This window comes from Platichthys flesus, chromosome 1, assembly GCF_949316205.1.
Source record: "Platichthys flesus chromosome 1, fPlaFle2.1, whole genome shotgun sequence".
NCBI classification, from domain to species: domain Eukaryota; kingdom Metazoa; phylum Chordata; class Actinopteri; order Pleuronectiformes; family Pleuronectidae; genus Platichthys; species Platichthys flesus.
In genome coordinates this window covers 2,731,589-2,750,008 of record NC_084945.1, presented here as the reverse complement: position 1 = coordinate 2,750,008, position 18,420 = coordinate 2,731,589, and the positions used below count along the sequence as shown (strand labels likewise).

At 46.9% G+C, this 18,420-nt stretch overlaps 1 protein-coding gene across 2 annotated transcripts in view; it reads right to left on the bottom strand.

The window, feature by feature from the left end:
• Positions 1-1,575: 1,575 nt before the first annotated feature.
• mpped2a (metallophosphoesterase domain containing 2a) overlaps positions 1,576-18,420 on the bottom strand; it is a 51,383-nt gene continuing 34,538 nt past the window's right edge. For both annotated transcript variants that reach the window (XM_062392316.1, XM_062392324.1), the window contains exons 5-7: positions 3,648-3,763; positions 2,762-2,875; positions 1,576-1,717 (exon numbers count right to left, since the gene is read on the bottom strand). In XM_062392316.1, the coding sequence (XP_062248300.1) occupies positions 1,599-1,717; positions 2,762-2,875; positions 3,648-3,763 (349 nt within the window). In that variant the 3' untranslated portion in view covers positions 1,576-1,598. The remainder of the gene's footprint in view (positions 1,718-2,761; positions 2,876-3,647; positions 3,764-18,420) is intronic.

Genomic DNA, 18,420 nt, shown 5'->3' with positions numbered 1-18,420 from the left:
CATTTTTTTTGTGCTAGCAAGATTGCGTTTACACACAGTGCAAAATTAGAAAAAAAAAAAAAGCAATAAAAACACAAATACTATCAGATTTACACTTTAAAGGACAACTTATTGTTTAGGCAGGTGTGTTGTCGGGGAACAACCGACACCTGTTGGATTGTGACTCTTGCAAAATGTTCCTCTCTCATCCAAAATGAGCGTCTACTTTACGGGGGGGGGTAGAAAACGAAGAGAGAACCGAGAAGAGCGTCCGATGGGAAACATGTCGATCAACCGGGTGCACACAGGAAAACAAAACAAAAAAAAAATGCACCAGATTTAATTTTTTCGTCAAACACAACTTTTAGTACAGAGGTTTTACAACATGAATATATAATATATATATATTTTATACATACATTTTCCAAATTAGATTAGACGGGACTTTACAAAGTTAATTTTTTTCGGGGCTGTAGGTCGACAGCGTCCTGTCCCTGCGTTGGTCGGGGGGGGGGGGTTGTCCTGCGGGGATGATGGGGAATAAATAAAGACTTGTCTCTGAGCTCGCAGAGAGGGGGGGGCTCTAGCTGAGAACATTAAAGCTAGTTTAAGGCAGCGTCCCTGTCAGCCAATAAGAAAAGGGGAGCCGACAAAAAATAAAAGAAGGAAGAAGAAGAAGAAGAAGAAGAAGATAACCTAAACGCAAAAAATACTTGATGACACAACATAAAAACAACGGCATCCATTGTCCGGCCAATGCAAAACGAACAAAGAGAAAATTGTACAAATTCACAAAGCATCATTTATTTTACAGATCTGACCGATATTTATCAAGAGCAAGATTGTTTAACCACAAAATCCCTCGGAAAAGGAAAAGGAGAACACCGGCGTCATTCACACGTCACGTTCCCTCCCAGCTGGTTCACAGACACATGCTACTGAGACTTCAACACGTATGTTTTGTTGTGTTTTTTTTTCTTCTTGTTTTTTAAATACAAACTTTAAATCAAATTAACTGTAATTGAACCGAAAAGACATCCAGGAAAAGACATGCAGAAGTGAGACGGAGAGCCGGAGGGGACAGAAGCGTTGGTTGCCCTGGGATCATGAAACAGTTTCTTTTCTTTCAATCAAGGAATAAAAGTGTTCTGCTCTGAGGCGACGTGATGTTTGAAGGATTCTTTCTTCTGGACGAGGTCTCCACGTCTTCCTGTGGCGGTCGCGTGATTGGCAGGAAGCAGACTCACGCTCTCATTGGTGGAAATCGTTTTTTCCCGTTAAACACTGAGAATAAAAAAAACTAAAACCCGGACTGCGTGCAGAACAACAAAAACAAAAATCTGAGGGAAACCAGAATCGTTGGCACAAAACTTTAAAAAAAATAAAAAACACCGGTATTCTCCTTTGACCCCCCCCCCTCCCCCCACACATCGTCTCCGCCTCAATCAGCGTCGAGACGAACAAAAGTTTTTGCAAAGAAACATTTAGAAGTTTTTTGTTTTTTTGTTTTTTAAACTGAACATATTTATAGAAAAAAAAGTAGTTTAACCTGCCCCTCCCCTCCCCACCCCACCCATCCAGCCCCGCCCCCCCCGCCCCGCCCCATGTGTCCTCTGGTCTCAGGAGGTGGAGGGGTTGGGCAGGTCGAACACGATGGGGGGGTTGGTGGGCTGGAAACTGACCGTGCAGGTCGACGCGTTGACGAACGTCGTGAAGCCGTCTGTCATGATCCCGTAGCCTGAGGACAGAGGACAGAGGACACAGGAGTGAGGACAGAGGAGTGAGGAGAGAGGAGAGAGGACAGAGGACAGAGGACACAGGAGTGAGGACAGAGGACACAGGAGTGAGGACAGAGGACAGAGGACAGAGGACACAGGAGTGAGGACAGAGGACAGAGGACAGAGGACACAGGAGTGAGGACAGAGGACAGAGGACAGAGGACAGAGGACAGAGGAGTGAGACACACAAAGAAACTTAACGTCCACATCTTAAACACAAGCATTTCTACTGATAACTGTTGTAACTCAGTTTTGTCATTTTACACCACTAACTTTCCAATCAAGTGTTCAAACATTAACCTTCCCTTCTATTCTCTGACGATGTTACAGACAAAAAAATGAAGACAAAATTCATAAATAAAACAAATATCTTAACATTGCAATACGTGAAGAAGACATCGACCAAGATCTCAAGAGGCGATGGTTTTATTATCAAGATGAAATAGGGCTTTTTGATTTCTCACAGAATAATTAATGGTGAAAAACTGATATATTTAGGGAACTGATTTATTTGAGTGTGTGTCATTTTGCTGGACAGAACTTGAGTTGAGCCTTGGCGGAGGATTGAGCTCTTAATATGAAAAGGCTCATCAACTGAGGTCAGAAGAAGAGGATCAAAGTTCACCCAAAATGTCAGTGATGTAATATAATGTTGCTCTTCTACACTTGAGGTTTAGTTTGGAGGACAAATAGATGGCGACTTGTGGAAGGTACAGACCAGCCACGGTTTAGATCCTCCACATTTAATCTGAAGGAATGTGGCCACACTTTACTTTGTAGGCTCAGAATGTCTGTGATGCATCTGGAGCCGACACTAAATCATCCAGGAAACCTTCATTCCTTCCCCCTGCAGGATTTACCTCACAGTTTACATCTGTGCACATAAACGAGAGGTTGAAGTCCAACACACAATGTTGTGTTGCCTTTGAAATCCCCTGTTTTTGGATGAGGCTCCTCTTTCTATGTAAAAATTAATTTTCTAAACCCTGGGACCCCCCCCGTACCTTCGTGGATGCCTCCGAAGGCATGAAGCTTGGGTCGCACCCTCTTCTGGACCGTGTTGAGCAGCTCCACGCAGCCGACCCGCTGCAGCTCCTTAGGAACCCAGTCTCTGAAGCCTGCACACACACACACACACACAGTTTTCAGTTAATAGTCAGATCCCTCCACAGTCCTGACAGGAGGAATGGATTTCCTGAGCTGTGACTGTCTGAAGAACAGGCTCTACTTTCTAAACCACTGATAGTGTTTATGTTTTAATGACTCAGATTCACATTCTGAAACCCTCTCTGGATATTTCCTCCACAGTTGTGCAGCACAGATTTATTTTTCTTCCATTTGTGTCTACATCCTCAACAGCTCCCCCCCCCCCCGTCCTTTCCCATGGTCTCTCTCCGATCGTTTGCAGCGTCTGTCACTCTGCTGCAAAATCGAGTTTCCATGCAATCAAACAGCCACAGAGCTGCTGCACCGCTCCGTAGGCGAGAGGGAGGGAAATCACTCAATGAAGCCAGATGGAGAGCGGGAAGAAAAAAAAACACAAACACAAAATGGAACACAAAAACACACAACAGCTAGAAGGAAAACTGAAGCGGGGCTGAAGGGAGACTGAGAAAATGTGTTTTCTTTTCCATAAAGTCAAACAAATATTGAATCAGGGGGCCATGGTGAGAGTGTAAGGCAAACACACACACACACACACACACACACACACACACACACACACACACACACACACACACACACACACACACACACACACACACACACACAGACACACACGGCCTGCTGCGACTCCCCCCCCGGTGATTCCACACAGATCTGAATAATGAGGCCCATCCTCGTTGGATATGGTAATGAGGGGGACTGTGATTGGTTAATTGGACTCACCGAGTGGAGGACCGTGGGTCATCAGGATGTCGATGCCTTCAGGGACCTGGTTCCATTTATCCAGCAGAGACTGACCCCGAGGCAGGTTGAACCCCCAGCCGTTAAACCACGGAGTCCTGTGGAGACAAGGGGGGGGGGGGAGATCACATTAACGACACTCAGGAGACCAAGTCAAACCGTGATTATGGCAGAAATATAAAAATCGTTATTAGGAAGCAGCGGTTATAATCACATTTATACAGCTTTTCTAAAACCTGCAGCGGCAGCAGGGTTTTGTTTTAATGCTCCGAAATAAATTCACTCCACACATTCATAGACATAAATTATATATTCATAGCTTCAGCCATAATCTGTGTTTGGATCCAAATAACCACAAACAGAACCAAAGTATGCACATGACTGACAGGGATGCATGTTCAGGAGCTAAGAGACTTTAACATAAACACAAAACCACACTAAATGAAACTGTATGTGTAACACAAAGCGCCGCAGGCAGGTTCATGCACCGTTAACTCTTTCACAATAAAAGATTTGAGTTTTGATTTGTGATTGTCGGAACAGTTTGGGAGTCTGGGCTAAAAGTGAAACTCACAACATGTCTGTGAGTTTTAAATCAGTTAATACAGATTTAAAACTCTGAGCTTTTGGCTTCTTAAATGGTACGACAACCCGATGTCAACACAACTTTGATATTCACTATTTTCACCTTATAGAACAGTTATAGTTATGTATTTACAGTTTGAAGCTGACTGATCTTCACAGAGCAAAATAAATCAGGAAATACCATAAAATTACAATATTTCTACAATTAATTGCAATTATTCTAATTAAGTCGAGAAAAAACAGATTATGAGAAATAGAGTCGCTATACTACAGAGGAAATATGAATGCCTTTATACATTTAAATCCCCCCCCCCCAGCTTCCCAGTTGCAGATTGATGGACAGCAGCCCGGCCACCTCCAGCAGCTGGATGGGAGTCTGCAGCTCGGGGGGGTGACAGGCAGCATCTCAGCCTCCCCCCCTCACCACACATAGAAAGACTCGATGCGGCTGAGTGGGAATGAGGGATGGATGGACGGGTGGACGGATGGGTGGATGCAAGGGGTTGAGAACAGATGAAGAAATAAAGCGAAGCGTGCAGAGGTTGTATGTTGGAGCGGGGGGGGGGGGCGAGGGGAGAAGAGAGAAATCGAGCAGAGGCCAGTTGATAAATTGAGCCTTCATTTATCACAATAGCAGTAATGGCAGAAGACGGTTGACAACAGAGGAAAGGAAGACAGATTATCATCACATAATTCCTCAGTTTATAAACCGACTGACTCCTGCACCCCCGCAGAAAGAGCTTTTAATTTCACTCTGAGGTTTGCGGCAGAGCCTCGCTGATGAAAAGACGTCCTCCCCGGTCACTTCGGGGGGGCTGGCGGCAAAGTTCAGAGCAGCTTCCGGGCACTGAGAGACGGAGCTCTGCTGGAATCTGACCGAGGGGAAATCAGGGCTCCACAAGCATCAATACGCTCTGTTACAGTGAAGGATGGACGCGCCCCTCACTGATCAATACTCGTGTGTGGGGGGGGGGGGGGGGGGAGATCACAATCCCTCACGGATCATTTCAAAACACAACCAGGCTCATACGGCATCAAACAAGACATGACAAACACAGTCGTGCTTCAGCCGGGCCCGGTGAAAGCATCACGATGGCGTCCGAGCTCCGGCTCCACCCATGTGGATCTGGAGGTGGAGCAGTGTGGAGAGCTCTCTGAGAAGAAGGCGGCGGGGGGGGGGGGGGGGGGGGGGGACCTGATGCCTTCGCTCTTGGATTTGCTCGCTCAGTCGTTGCCTCGTTCTCTCGCTCGGTGGAGAGCTGAGGAATGAGGTTAAAAATGAAATGTGAGCAGCGCACGGGGGAGTGAAGGCCACAGACTGAACTGATTAATTAGAACTAATCACACAAATCGGAGCTAATGGAAGTCTAATGGATTAACTGGGACGACTCGCCACTTCTCCGATGCCGCTGGAGCTGTGGAGGAGCCCGGGTGTTTGTCTGGCTCGGCTTTTTTGAGTAATAGCAACAAGGCCAAATTTTGAGAAATGGCCGAACGCGTTTATTTTCCCTCCGTTCAGGAAAACAAATGGAGGCTTCATGAATAAACAGCCGCAGCGTTGATTTGGCTCCGTGTTTCACATGTTTCTCCTGAATAAACACATTCGTCTGGGAGATGAAACATAACCCCCGACATGAGCCGGGGATCCAGAGCCAAGCAAAAGGTCCTGACTGAATGCAGGGGGGGGGGGGCACCACGGCTCGACACCACAATGGCCCCATTGTCGGCTGCCTGCCTATGAAATATACCTTCACTGCAAGTGCATTTGTTAACCTCCGCCAAGATTAATGACATCCCGGTCACAGAAAGGAGAGATTGTTTCCTGTGTGGCTGCAACACAGGTTTTATTATACTGTACTGCTATGTGTGTAGGTCTGTGTGTGTGTGTGTGTGTGTGTGTGTAGGTCTGTGTGCGTGTCGGGCAGGTCCACCAGCTTCTGAGTAGGATGTGAGTGTTGAACAGAATGTGCGGTGCTGGAGTCTCAGTCTGTCTCAGAGAGTATATATCTGGACCATTGTGTGTGTGTGTGTGTGTGTGTGTGTGTGTGTGTGTGTGTGTGTGTGTGTGTGTGTGTGTGTGTGTGTCTTGACACTCGCCATCTGGAGCACGTCGCCGTGGCAACAAAGGGGAAGCGTCTGGAGGCAGGCGCAGTGGGGGGGGGGGGGGGGGGGGGAGAGTAAAACACAGACACAGAAATAGAGAAAGAAAAGGAGGTGACACCAGAGAAAAGAACGAGAGAGAGAGGAGAGAGAGAGAGAGAGAGAGAGAGAGAGAGAGAGAGAGAGAGAGAGACAGAGAGAGGACTTGTAACTGTAAGACAGAGACTCTCCCCCCCCCCCCCCCCCCCCCAGATGTTACAGGTATGCGTTCCAGCTGCTGACTCCAGGAAATAAGTGTTTGCAGCAAAAACAGAAAACTCACTGAGGAGAAGAAACAACATGAAGTCGGTCGCCGAAGTGAAACGCTGCATCAAAGAGGGATGAAGAGCAGGTAACCATGGTAACAGGGGCGTTTAAGGATTGAAGGTTCCCCCCCCCCACACACCCTGTGGTAATGAAATGGTTCGAGCGGGGTAAGAACCAGCAGCGCAGGAAGCCAGCGGAGGTGAAACACACGGAGGCCACTCAGCCCCCGTGTGCAGAACGTCAATATTCAATTAGGCCGCTGGACATCATTAGGACGGCTGCGTCTCTGTGGACGTGACACTGTTCTTAACCCCTCTGCCCCCCCCCCCCACCCCGGGCCATGCTCCCCGGGTCCCAAGACAGGCTATGATATCCCCTGAATACCCCCCCCCCCCCCCCCCCCAGACACACACACTTAACGCTTCACTCCTCTCATTAGGCCTTTTAATCAGGCTCCTCCCTCTCTTAATGGATCATCGTGACCATCTTCACTGAATCAGCGTCGCAGCTTCTCAGGTTTTATCCAATTTTTTCAATAACATCTTAGACATGGTGCAGTGACCCCCCCCCACACCTCCACCCCCCCCCCCCCCCCCAGCCCACACACAAAGAGAAGGGTCAAGATGATTTCCAGAAGCCAAAAATAATTCAAAATATTATATTTTAGCCATTATTGCTCGAAATGCATCAAATCGAGACACCACAGACATCATGACAGCATTAACACAATTTTTTATATTTTACTTATAACAAGGCGGGCAACACCAGACTATTGAACTAAAAGATGAGCTACAGAATGACTTAAGACACATGAAGGTGTTCTATATTAATTCTAAAGTGTCCTGGTCATGTCACTCTTATTAGTTATTGCCGGTTTAAGCGTATATCTCCTTCATACAGCGTTACAGTACGGACCTCATTGTGTATCTATACCAGGGGTCACCAACCTTTTTGAGACAGAGCTACTTCGAAGGTACTGAGTAGTATGGAGGGCTACTTGTTGGTGACCCCTGATCTATACAATCTCTCTGTGTATTTGTATCATTACACCTGCAGACACTGATTTTATTTATTTCCTGAGCCTGAAAACTCAGTGACAAAAGACCCACGAAACCCTGGAAAGACCCGACTGCCCCTCGATGATAAAGACCTGTTTCAGCTTCCTACACAGATGACCACGGCAGACAGACACATTCCAATAGCTAAGGATGAAAACGATTCTGAAAGCTTCTCGCTCACATAACAGGTTTGTAAGATGTCGCCCTCTGTGTTCACAGTCCTCCTGAATGGCCACGCTCCAGGAGGAGAGGGAGAAGAAGCATCGTTCTCCTGGGGAAGTCATTCACAGTGTTGCCCTGGGTTCACATGAGAAGCACCAGTTGTTGTGTAACAAAACCCTCCATACAGCTGCCCCTCCGTGGTGTGAAGTGGGTGTGAATGTTGGATTGTTGTATGGGAACGTTACAGCAGAGACCTGCTTAACCCTTTAATAAAGTGAGAACTGGGAAATCCTTCACATCAGAGGAAAGCCTCCGTTTCCCATGCACACATTTGTTCTGCAAAAGAGCAAACACACACAGGGACGCACAAACACACAGCCCTCTGCAGGGTGAGACAGAGCACCATGTGTGTGAATGTGTCGTAGTGAGAGCCACCACCTGAAAGAGATGCACCCTGGGATATCACACCAACTGCACTGTAACCAGCCTGCAGATAAAAGCAGAGAGGGAGAGAGAGAGGGGGGGGGGGGGGGGGGGGTTGAGAGAGTGTGTGCAGGTCCAGCGATCCATCGTGTCTGACCTCTGAGTCAGCGTGGCCCTGGGATCAGCGGGGGGAGGGGTCTAATTGATCAACCTGTCAGAACCAATGAGGAAGGCCATGTTAATGGGACTTTTATAAGCCCCGCGGGACGTACCACCTGACACTCAAAGCTGTATGAGTATGTGCCAAAGCAGAGTACATAACCTGTGTGTGTGTGTGTGTGTGTGTGTGTGTGTGTTAGTGTGTAATCCCAGAGCCCAGGTAGCCTTATTAAAAGGAGCCAAGTGGAGAGTCTGGCTGGGTTTTGACAAATGGCCTCTCAACGCCAAGGCCACCTTTGCAAACTTTGGGGACGAGGTAGAAGGCGAAGTCACAAGGGTGAAGGGGCCGTGAATGTTAGTGTGTGTGTGTGTGTGTGTTTGTGTGTGTGTGCTCTGCTCTGCCCCCGCACTAATAACCTGTGCCTAGTGACTGATGGAGTGTGGAATGGATTAATCTCGCTGCAGTCATGCTGCCAAATGCCGAGGCGCTAAGGGTTAGCCACCAGACTTAGCCCGCTTAGGAAAGGCTACAACCATGGGGACGGGTTGGTGCGCACACACACACACACACACAAAGCTACAGCCACAGAGACACACACACTCCATCCCTCGGGTTTGTCCTCGCACTAAGATGCAGCCAGCTGCAGTTTGACCTGCAGGCTGCTAATGTAAAACAACCGCTGCATCAGCCAGCAGATGCTTCACAGCAAACACAGCTGCTCTCGACGACCCAGCAGCTCCCAGCACTTCACTACACACAGGTCAGAGAGTGTGTGTGTTTGTGTGAGAGTGTGAGAGTGTGTGTGTGTGTGTGTGTGTCTGTGAGAGTAGACAGAGAAACGATGAGAGCGAAAGAGAAAAGGGCAAGTGCCCAATACTGAAGCAGGAAACCAAATGAGAGAGGAGAGGATCGAGTGTATATCCACTGCCATCATCACAGTGTGTTGACAGTCGTTTGCTCGTCACACACACACACACACACACAAACACACACGCGCACACGCACGTTGGATTAGCTCATAGGCATGAAAGCGATCCAGGACTACAGTTAAACCTGTGATCGTGTGTGTCTGTGTGTGTGTGTCTGTGTGTGTGTGTCACTAGCTAACGACTGTCAACACACTGCGATTTGGAAGAAAAAGATTATTCACGTGCAACCCCAGCAAAACTAAAAAGATTGAGAGAAATAACAAGGTTAGCCGGAACATTAGCACCAAATACTAATTTATCCTTTTATATAAGCACCTTATACTTGATATCCAGAGCCCAGTGATTTCCTGGCCTCCAGTATGCCACCATTTCAGTTTTAGGAGCATTAGTCCTGGTCCGGCAGGGACCAGTATAGCATGGGAGGATTGAAAGTCTCAGCTGGTGGTTGAGAGCTCAAAGCATCTGAAGTCTAATTTGGTTTCTATGATAATTAACACAAACCAAATGACAAAATGTTTATGGAATTCACTTTTTTCCTTTGCAAAAATCTATTTAATTGAAAAATGTGAGAAGAAAGTGAAAAGAATCCTGAATAGTTCCCTGGAGCCTCCGCTGACCTCATCTCGTTAACATCAAACCCAAAAATATTAAATTTCTTTCATGGACAAAAACGTAGAAATGCAGAAAATCCTCTCTTTCAAAAAGCAGCAAACAAAAACAAAAATCTGATTTTAAAGCAAAATAATTAGTTTATGATTAAAAATAGTTGCTGACTACTTTTCTTTCAATCGACTGTTTATTTCAGATTTATTCAAAAGGTTGTTTCATATGTCGTTATTAGAAATAACGTTTTTTAATCAAATGCTTAGTTTTCTGCTTTTTGTTTAAAGTATAAACTACCTCCTACACAATATCTCTGCCATTACTCTTCATTCACCAATTTTGAGGGAATATATTTTATGTTAAACTGAAAATAAATAAAAGGTTGATATCAACCTCAGAAATCCAGTCTCACGTGAGCTCTATTTTAAATAATAATATTTAACAGTTCAATAAACTGTAGCTTGAATGATCTGAGTCTGTCTGTGTGTGTGTGTGTGTGTGTGTGTGTGTGTGTGTGTATGTAGTGTAGAAGTTGTAGTTGTACGAACGTGGCAGGTGCGGCTGAGGTTGAGCAGCGAGCTGTTACCGGAACACGGATACGTCCACATGTGAATTGAAATATGGATCTGTCAGGAAGCAGGTCCGGGGGAAAGGGGGGGGGGGGGGGGGGGATCCGGGAGCTATTCACAGAGCCTGTATAGGGGCTGGGGGGGCTGGGGGGGGGAGTTACAGACCCATTCAACCTGCCCTGACACGGACAAGGGTACCATTACCCTCCTCCAGCCCCAACCCCCATGAACTTGATCCTGGAGAACAATGTACACGTGGGGGGGGGGGGGGGGGGGGGAGAGAGAGCGCAGAGGGAGGCTTGGGGGGAATTATATCTCTGGGAAATAGTGAGCTTTCCTCAGTGACAATAACTGACAGGCAAGGTTTCATTTTCCAGCTCCGCTCCAAGGCCTGCAGCCCAACACTCTCAGGTCCACAAGCTAATTGAAAAAAATACAACAAAAAACATTATGAAATGAAATGAAATGGAAAAAGCTGCGAGTGTGTCAAACTTTTTCATTAAGTCCACACAATCCTGAGAGCGGATGAAGTGTGGAGGGAAATTATGAGAGAGCTTCATTGTGATTTGTCCTCGCTGAAGGTCTGCAGCTCTTCAGGCTCCAACAGAACCGAGAGAAAGAAAGAAGCAACAAGCGGTGGTGGCTCCACTTCATGAATCAGCCCAGGGAGGTGGCAGAACTTCAGAAGTTACTTTCACAGAAGGAGTCAAGGAGCCGATGCAAGTTGACCGCTCACTGGAGGTGAGGGTGTGTTTTGCAAGTAGTGGCCATGGACTGTAGATAAAGATGGAGGACGTTTCTCCCAGCAGCAGGGGGTCCGTGGCAGGACATCACAGAGGGGGACCTAAAGACACCGGGTCAGTCTATAGCACTACATGGAAAATGTCTTGTGGACGGATGAAACTTGCGTACCAACATGAAACCATCATCAGCAGCGAGGGCCGGTGGAGTTTATCGAGGTTATCGAGGTTTCTTAAAGGACAATGTCACAGCTGAAGCTCGGCAGATGTTCGGTGACCGAGCAGAACTATGGATCTTAACATTTTAGAAAATCTACAAGAAAACAACTTCAAGCAAAGACAGTCTACCTTCGGGAGTGGGCCTCGTCTGAGCCAAGACCTTGAACCAGCAAACTTGAACCTTAACAAGTTTTTGAGTCCAGCGTTTCTTTTCTCTTATTCATCAGCAGGGCCGACGTTTAAAGGATGAATTCAATAAAGACACAAAAGATTATAATCGTCTTTTATGATCGTGTTTTATGGGGTTCAAATTCTTGTTCTTGCAATTGTGCATCCAGAAGTAAAGATTAAAGAAAAGTGTGTTAATACATTTTCAGATAGTTTGCTGATTCCTAAACCTTTAAGAATTCTGTTATGATTTAAAAATCAGATTTTAGTTCTTCATCACGTTGTCACAGGGAGCCCTCAGTGCAAAGTGCACAAGTGTTTTACTTTTTAACTGCTGACTCAGCTGTTGTAAACCAGCGTACTTGTAAAAACTGTTGTTGAGCAATGGTCAGTCATGAGGCTGAACTCTGAGCTGGTAATTTAAGTTTTTATGCTTTTACTATTTGAAAATATGGCTTTGGTTTCTTTCGTCACCACAGTCGGATGAAAAGAAAATACAAATCCTTATCAAAGCGCACAACAAGCTGTTTAATGACATGAAGGCTTTGATCATAGAGGTGATTGTCCTGCAGGGTGGAGTAACTCTCCTCCTGAGGATTATTAGAAAGAAAAGCAGCAGGTTGTCATCGCGCTGTCAAAAGGCCGGGAGCACACCCCCGCCTTGTCCTGACATGACAGCCCGGCCAGGCTTTACTGCAGAGGTCAGGGGTCAAGGGAGGACGTGGAGGGGGTGTTAAAGGCAACAGGAAGGGCCACGGGGGTCAAGCCAGTGCAGAGCTGTGGCACTCTGTTCATGGTTATTGTCTCGACCTTACAACGAGTGGATGTTAGCGAGGAACTCAAAGACGCTGTGGCAACAATGGGCACAGGCAAACACACAAACTGGCTTTGTTAGTGTCGTGGGTTTGTGTATAAAGAGCCGGAACCTGGAGGAAACAAAACACACCAGGCTGCACAGGGCAGTCGGTCCACAGAGCTCAGCAGTCGAGCACATGCGACTTTAAAAGATTAAAAAGTACACAGTTAATATGAAATTCAGTTTTTTTTAAGGGGGCAAAATACAGAAATATCAAGAAGCACTGTTTTGAATGGGAGTTAAACCCAAGTGCTACTGATCATATTGATCTTTGATGACTCATCTTCAATTTTCCTTCTTTAAGAAAACAGAATATTTAAAGACATCATCAGGTTAGGCACTAGGGAATCGGGAATGTCATTTTCACTATTTTAATCTATCTGGAAATTGACTGAATGAAGATTAGAAGTTGAATCAATAATGGAAATGTATGATTTGATTCATGAATGAATTGGACATCTGCCCTACCATGAGTTTTGTTTCTACTGTCGGTTGTTTGCTCGACACTGATCAGGGAACAGAGGTCACATTCTGCCCAGCGGTTTATTTACAACGCCACATCCCCCCCCGCTGACACCTGGGTGTCGCTACCTCGACCGACGCGGGGCTAAATCCAGCGAGTGGTGATAAGCAGAGTCCCGTCCTTGCCACTGAAACTGTGCAGAGGTCAGCAGGAAGGAAGGGAAGTGCTGCAGGATGATGTGAATGCTATCACGGCCCAGCAGAGAGCAGTGGGTAGGCTGCCCTTCTGTTTATGGAGCTGTCGTCAGCGCGGTGATTGATGGCCTCGCTACAGACAATCCACGTCGGCCTCGTGAGAGATGAGGCGTCGTGGGAGAGAAGTGTGTAAGTGTGTTTGTGCGTTTGTGTGTGAAGAGGACGAGGAGGAGAAAAGAAAAACCTTCAACCTTTGTGGATGTTAAGTCCATTTTCCAGAGAGCTCTCTGGTTGTACCACATTAAAATGCATAAAGGTTCTTTTTTGTCTTTATCACTCGATATGTTTGAAGTTTCATGTCAGGCCAATTTTTAAATATTACATTCAAAAGCCTCTCAGAACAAACTTGTAGGGTTCTCAGTAGAGCTTAGAGCTACACACAGTCCCTGAGACTCTGCACCAAGTCTGCAATGTTCCATTGAAATTGTTATAACTAACACCGGGTCCTGCAATGTTAAAGAAAGTGATCAAACTCCTGGATACACGGCTAAATGCACTGTGTTCATTCTTCGACCCCTTTCCCATCCTTCCACCAAACTGTGAGCAAATCCCTTCAATCGTTTTTGTCACAACCGTGCTGACGACAAACCACCAAACCAAACAATGGACAGGGATCAGAAACACAACTCAATCAAACCTTAATAAACTCCTACTGAGCACTAGTTCCCTGAGATCAAACTTCTAAAGGGCAGCCCGGCGATGAAGGGACCCAAAGCACGAAAAACAGATCCCAGAACCAAAGTAACCGAACCCGTGTGAACAGAAAGGTCCAGACTGCAGGGCCATCTCCTCTCTGTGAGATCATCTGTACTGAACCCCTTGAACAGTCGGATCGAGCCTCTGATTCATCTTTTTCTATTTCCCTCCTTCTTAAATCATTCATATTTTCTTCCTTCTTAAACCCGCGTGGAACCTCAGCCGAGCCTTCACCACTTTTCTCTTGATCAGCAAACTACACCCGACCCTCTGAGCACTCACCATGACGTGTCCGGACTCGCTGTCATCGACGGTTTTACTTATTCATCTGAGCTTCTTGCATTTGCTGAATTCAGCAGCGCCTGCACTTAGGGGTGGCGACCTTTCCCACCGAGCTCTACGGGGCCGAAGGGGCGGGGCATCGAGGAGCGCTCCGAGCCGAGTCGATGTTTAGGTAGAAAGTAAGTCGGGGGTAGAAGGTGCAGCTGATGCAGGGCTGGCCCACCTCAGGCCTCAGCAGCTGGGGACACGGGGGCTTTCCTCTGCTTTTCAAATATTTATCCCCTCATAGCGTTCGACACAGCGTGGGACAGAAAACAAGATGGAGTCCTGCTGGGCCCTGGATCTGCCAGTGTACACACACACACACACACACACAACACACAAACACGACAAGGGAAACAACAAACAGATGGGCAGATCCGGATGTCAGAGACGTACACATGCTCTCTTAGTAACCATGACCACAGAATTGATAATGACAGAAAGTCACTGCAGCCTGGAGGCTCAGCAGCTCCTCTGTGCAGGCAGCCTGTGGTCCGGTTCAGGGGGAGAGCGGGGGGGCCGTACCCTCACAGAGCCACTCTGCTCACCGCCTGGTTCCTGAGCCGCCTCGCTCGCCCTTCCAGGGAAGAGTGATTGCATTTTATAGCCTCGAGCAAACTCCTCGTGTCATGCATCCCTCCTCAATGTCGCAGACATCTGGCTAGCTCTGGGCTCTGCTGCTCTCCCCTGTGCACCCTGCTGTCCTGCATCGTTTGATTAAGCCTGCATCGCATGTAATCAGACTGAGGGCTCCAGCCCCCTCCCCCCCCCCCCCCCCCCCACATACCTGCAGACTGCACAACTGCAATAAATGTCACATGTCACAGCCGCAGTGTGAGTCTCGCTTCGTTAAGGTGACATTTTCAGAAAGTTTGTTAAGAACTGAACCCACCTGCAGTTTCCCCGTCTGAACAAATAATAACAATGACACAGAAACTGGACCAGGTGGCTTTCTAAGCAGCGAGGTGAGAGATTTAATTCACTGAAAGGAAACTGCACAGTGTTCATCCTCGTCCGTCTTCCTCCGCTGATTCAAAGCAAACATTCAAATGTAATATGCATCATGTCCCGCGAGACAGATTCTAAAACAGTAAAGTTTACAAGCGAGATCATCATCTCCGAAAGTTCAACCGAATTATTATTTATATTTTTCAAATGAGCAATTCAGACGGTGGAAAAAACATTTGTGTCCTTCATGATAGATTTTCAAATATTGAAGCTCTGTTTCATATATTTTTTTGTTTGAGTTATACATGACTCTTTGACATTGTGAATAAATTCATATTACTTGGGTTGAAGGAATGAATCAACCTTTCCTGAGCGAATTCTTTCTCTCTCTACTCGCTAATTTCCATCTTGTGTTTAAGTCTTTTGTTCCACTTTAAGTTGCGAAAAGGAATTGAAATCAAATTCCAGTTTAAAACAATCTTTTTAAATCGCTCACTGGTTGAATCACTGCTCAGGTCTCAGCTCACATTGAGCACAGATTGAAGACGTGTCACCGATCAGCGCTGAATGAACTCTTCCTTTCGTTCTCACTCGCCAACCCGTTCATCACCGCTCGCTCCCCGGCCCCGTCACTCCCCTTTCACCATCAAGGTGACCAACCTGCAGCACCATTAGCTGCTGGGATGCTATCCACAACCCGCTAGTGAGCACTGGTCGGCTGTTAGCGGGCGACGTGCCATTGATTCTGAAGTTACAAAGAAAGACGTGACCCCGGTTCAGAGAGCTGCCTCGTGTGTTTAACGGGCCTCACAGGGGAAAAGAGACTTACAGTGTGTTTACACAGTGGCATCTCTGAGCTGGTATTAATAATAGAGCCACTTAGCATTCACAGGCACTGGTCTCAGCCACACTGTTTGTTTCACAGGTCATTAAATTTATGCCGCAGCCCTAATGTTCATTACAGCAGCAAGCTGGCCAGGGGTCTGTGGCACTCGCTCACTGTCTTTAACCCCCGGCTGGATTCCTAACACCGGCGTTCTCTTCATCCCTCGCTCATTCTCCCTCTCTCACATCTCGCTCCATTTGTTTGACAACAATACTTTCCCGGTTTAATTAAAAGGATTGCACCAGTGTTTCCAGGTTCTCTCTCCCCCCCCCCCGCCCGCCCCTCCTGTTCTGAGTATATTGTTCAACCAGCACACTCAGATGAAACGCAGGATTTCAAACGAGTGCCTACACACCTCTCTCTCTCTCTCTCTCTTTCAATGTGCGTCTCTTCCACCTCTAAAACCCGCTGCTATGCCAGGTGATGCTGGCAGGAGGAGGCTGGTCCTTACTGGTGGTTTAATGGTTGGCATGTCCACCTCCTCTGGTCGTCACCGTGCGGCCGGCTAACAGAGGCTGGAGGTTTGGAGTCACAGACAAAAGGCTTACACAATGCGAAAACTCATTACGTAGCTTTACGAGGATTTCAGGGAAATGACGAAACTGCAAAACAAAAAGGGATTTGTCGAGGCTAACAAGGACACATGCAGAATTTAGTTAATTACACCGACACAATCCATTCGTCTTTGGGATTTAAACCATCAAAGACCTGAAACAACAAACGTGCTGCGGTCGACTAACAGCAGCCAAACACAGCGGTGTTGACAGGGGGTCAGATTTAATGGACGGACCAGGTGGGGGGCACATTTAACATGCGCGCACACATTGTAAATCTACACTATGGATTCTCATTGCCACAAACAGGAACCTGATCCCACAGACGCCAAGACACAAACCAATCCTTCTATTATTCCTTAATGCCACTGATTATTCTTCTTATTAACAAGAGTCCTGCAGGAGAAAACACACAAACACTGTTTAATCGAATTAATCCTCTTGGAAATGTAGCACAGTGTGAAGGCCGACTGCAGCCGCTGGAGGAAACCTGCAGACGAGGAACCACAGAGGAAAACAGACAGGGTTCCTTACAGGGAGAACTTTACTGGGTTAGACGGTTCTCTCGACAGCTGAGACCCACAGGACCAGAACACCCAAACCATCTTCATGTCACCAATCCAAGGATGAAGCAGATACACATTGAAGCTCCAATTTGAAGTATAAAAGATTCACACAGGGCAGAATAAATGGCTTTTCCAGGGTTTTCCAGATTCAAATACTTGAACGCTGAAGACAAAAAGACAAATGTACTGCATTGCTTCATAATTCAATGTAAGCAACCTGGTATATATCCCAAGTTGGGACATCGGGAAAGAAGCCAAACCAAACCTGACCCTCGTCTCCAGAGGAAGACGCGGACACGGTCTGAAATGCATTCAGTCGAACACTGCAACGAAAACAGCGGCTGCTCTCCTGCTGCAGGAATTCCTTCCATCCATCATGATTAGGTTGAGAGTGAAGATTCAGCAAAGACTGAAGACAACAGTGGTTATGTTATAGCTCTCAGAGCATTAAGCTAGTAAACAGTTCCCCCGACGCATCCATGCAAAATCCTCACACTTCAGCCACAGATATATGTTCTCAAATTCCCAGTTTCAGGTCATCTTGCCTTCTCTGCTTGATCCAGATTGTTATTTAGATCTGCACCAAATTGCACATATTGATATCAGTCATCTAAATATGAAAGATTCTTTCATCAAGAACCCATGAATTATTCCCTGGGAAGAAAGTGATCAAATATTCTCAGATTCATGTCAGGATGGAATGTCCTCTATCTTGGGACATGTCCCCTCCTGCCACCACGTTTCATGAATATCTGCTCAGTGGTTTTTGCGTAACCCTGCTGAGGGACTGACCCAACAAATAAAGGGACAAGGGGTTAAAACACAACCTCTTTAAAAACCTAAAGCATCTTGAGTGTTTGACAGTTGACCAGGACAAGAAGTCAGTGAGCAGAGTTCAAACCAGAATTGACAAGCAGGCAACCAAGCCCCTCTATGTGAACTATAGGTTCTACCCCTGTGTGTGTGTGGCTCTGTCATTATATGCATCTGTCGCCCACCCCCCCGCTCTCCCCCCCGACCAGGATCAGAGGCTCTGCAGAGTGTCCAGTCGTGTTGCTCTCTAATTAAAGCCGACGCTGCCACTGAAGCCCTGCCAGCCTCAGGGTCAAAGGTCACCATGCAACCCGCTGACAGGAGCAGGTAAGCCAGCCACTGTGAAACGTGCTGGTCGGCAGGCTGCCCCCCC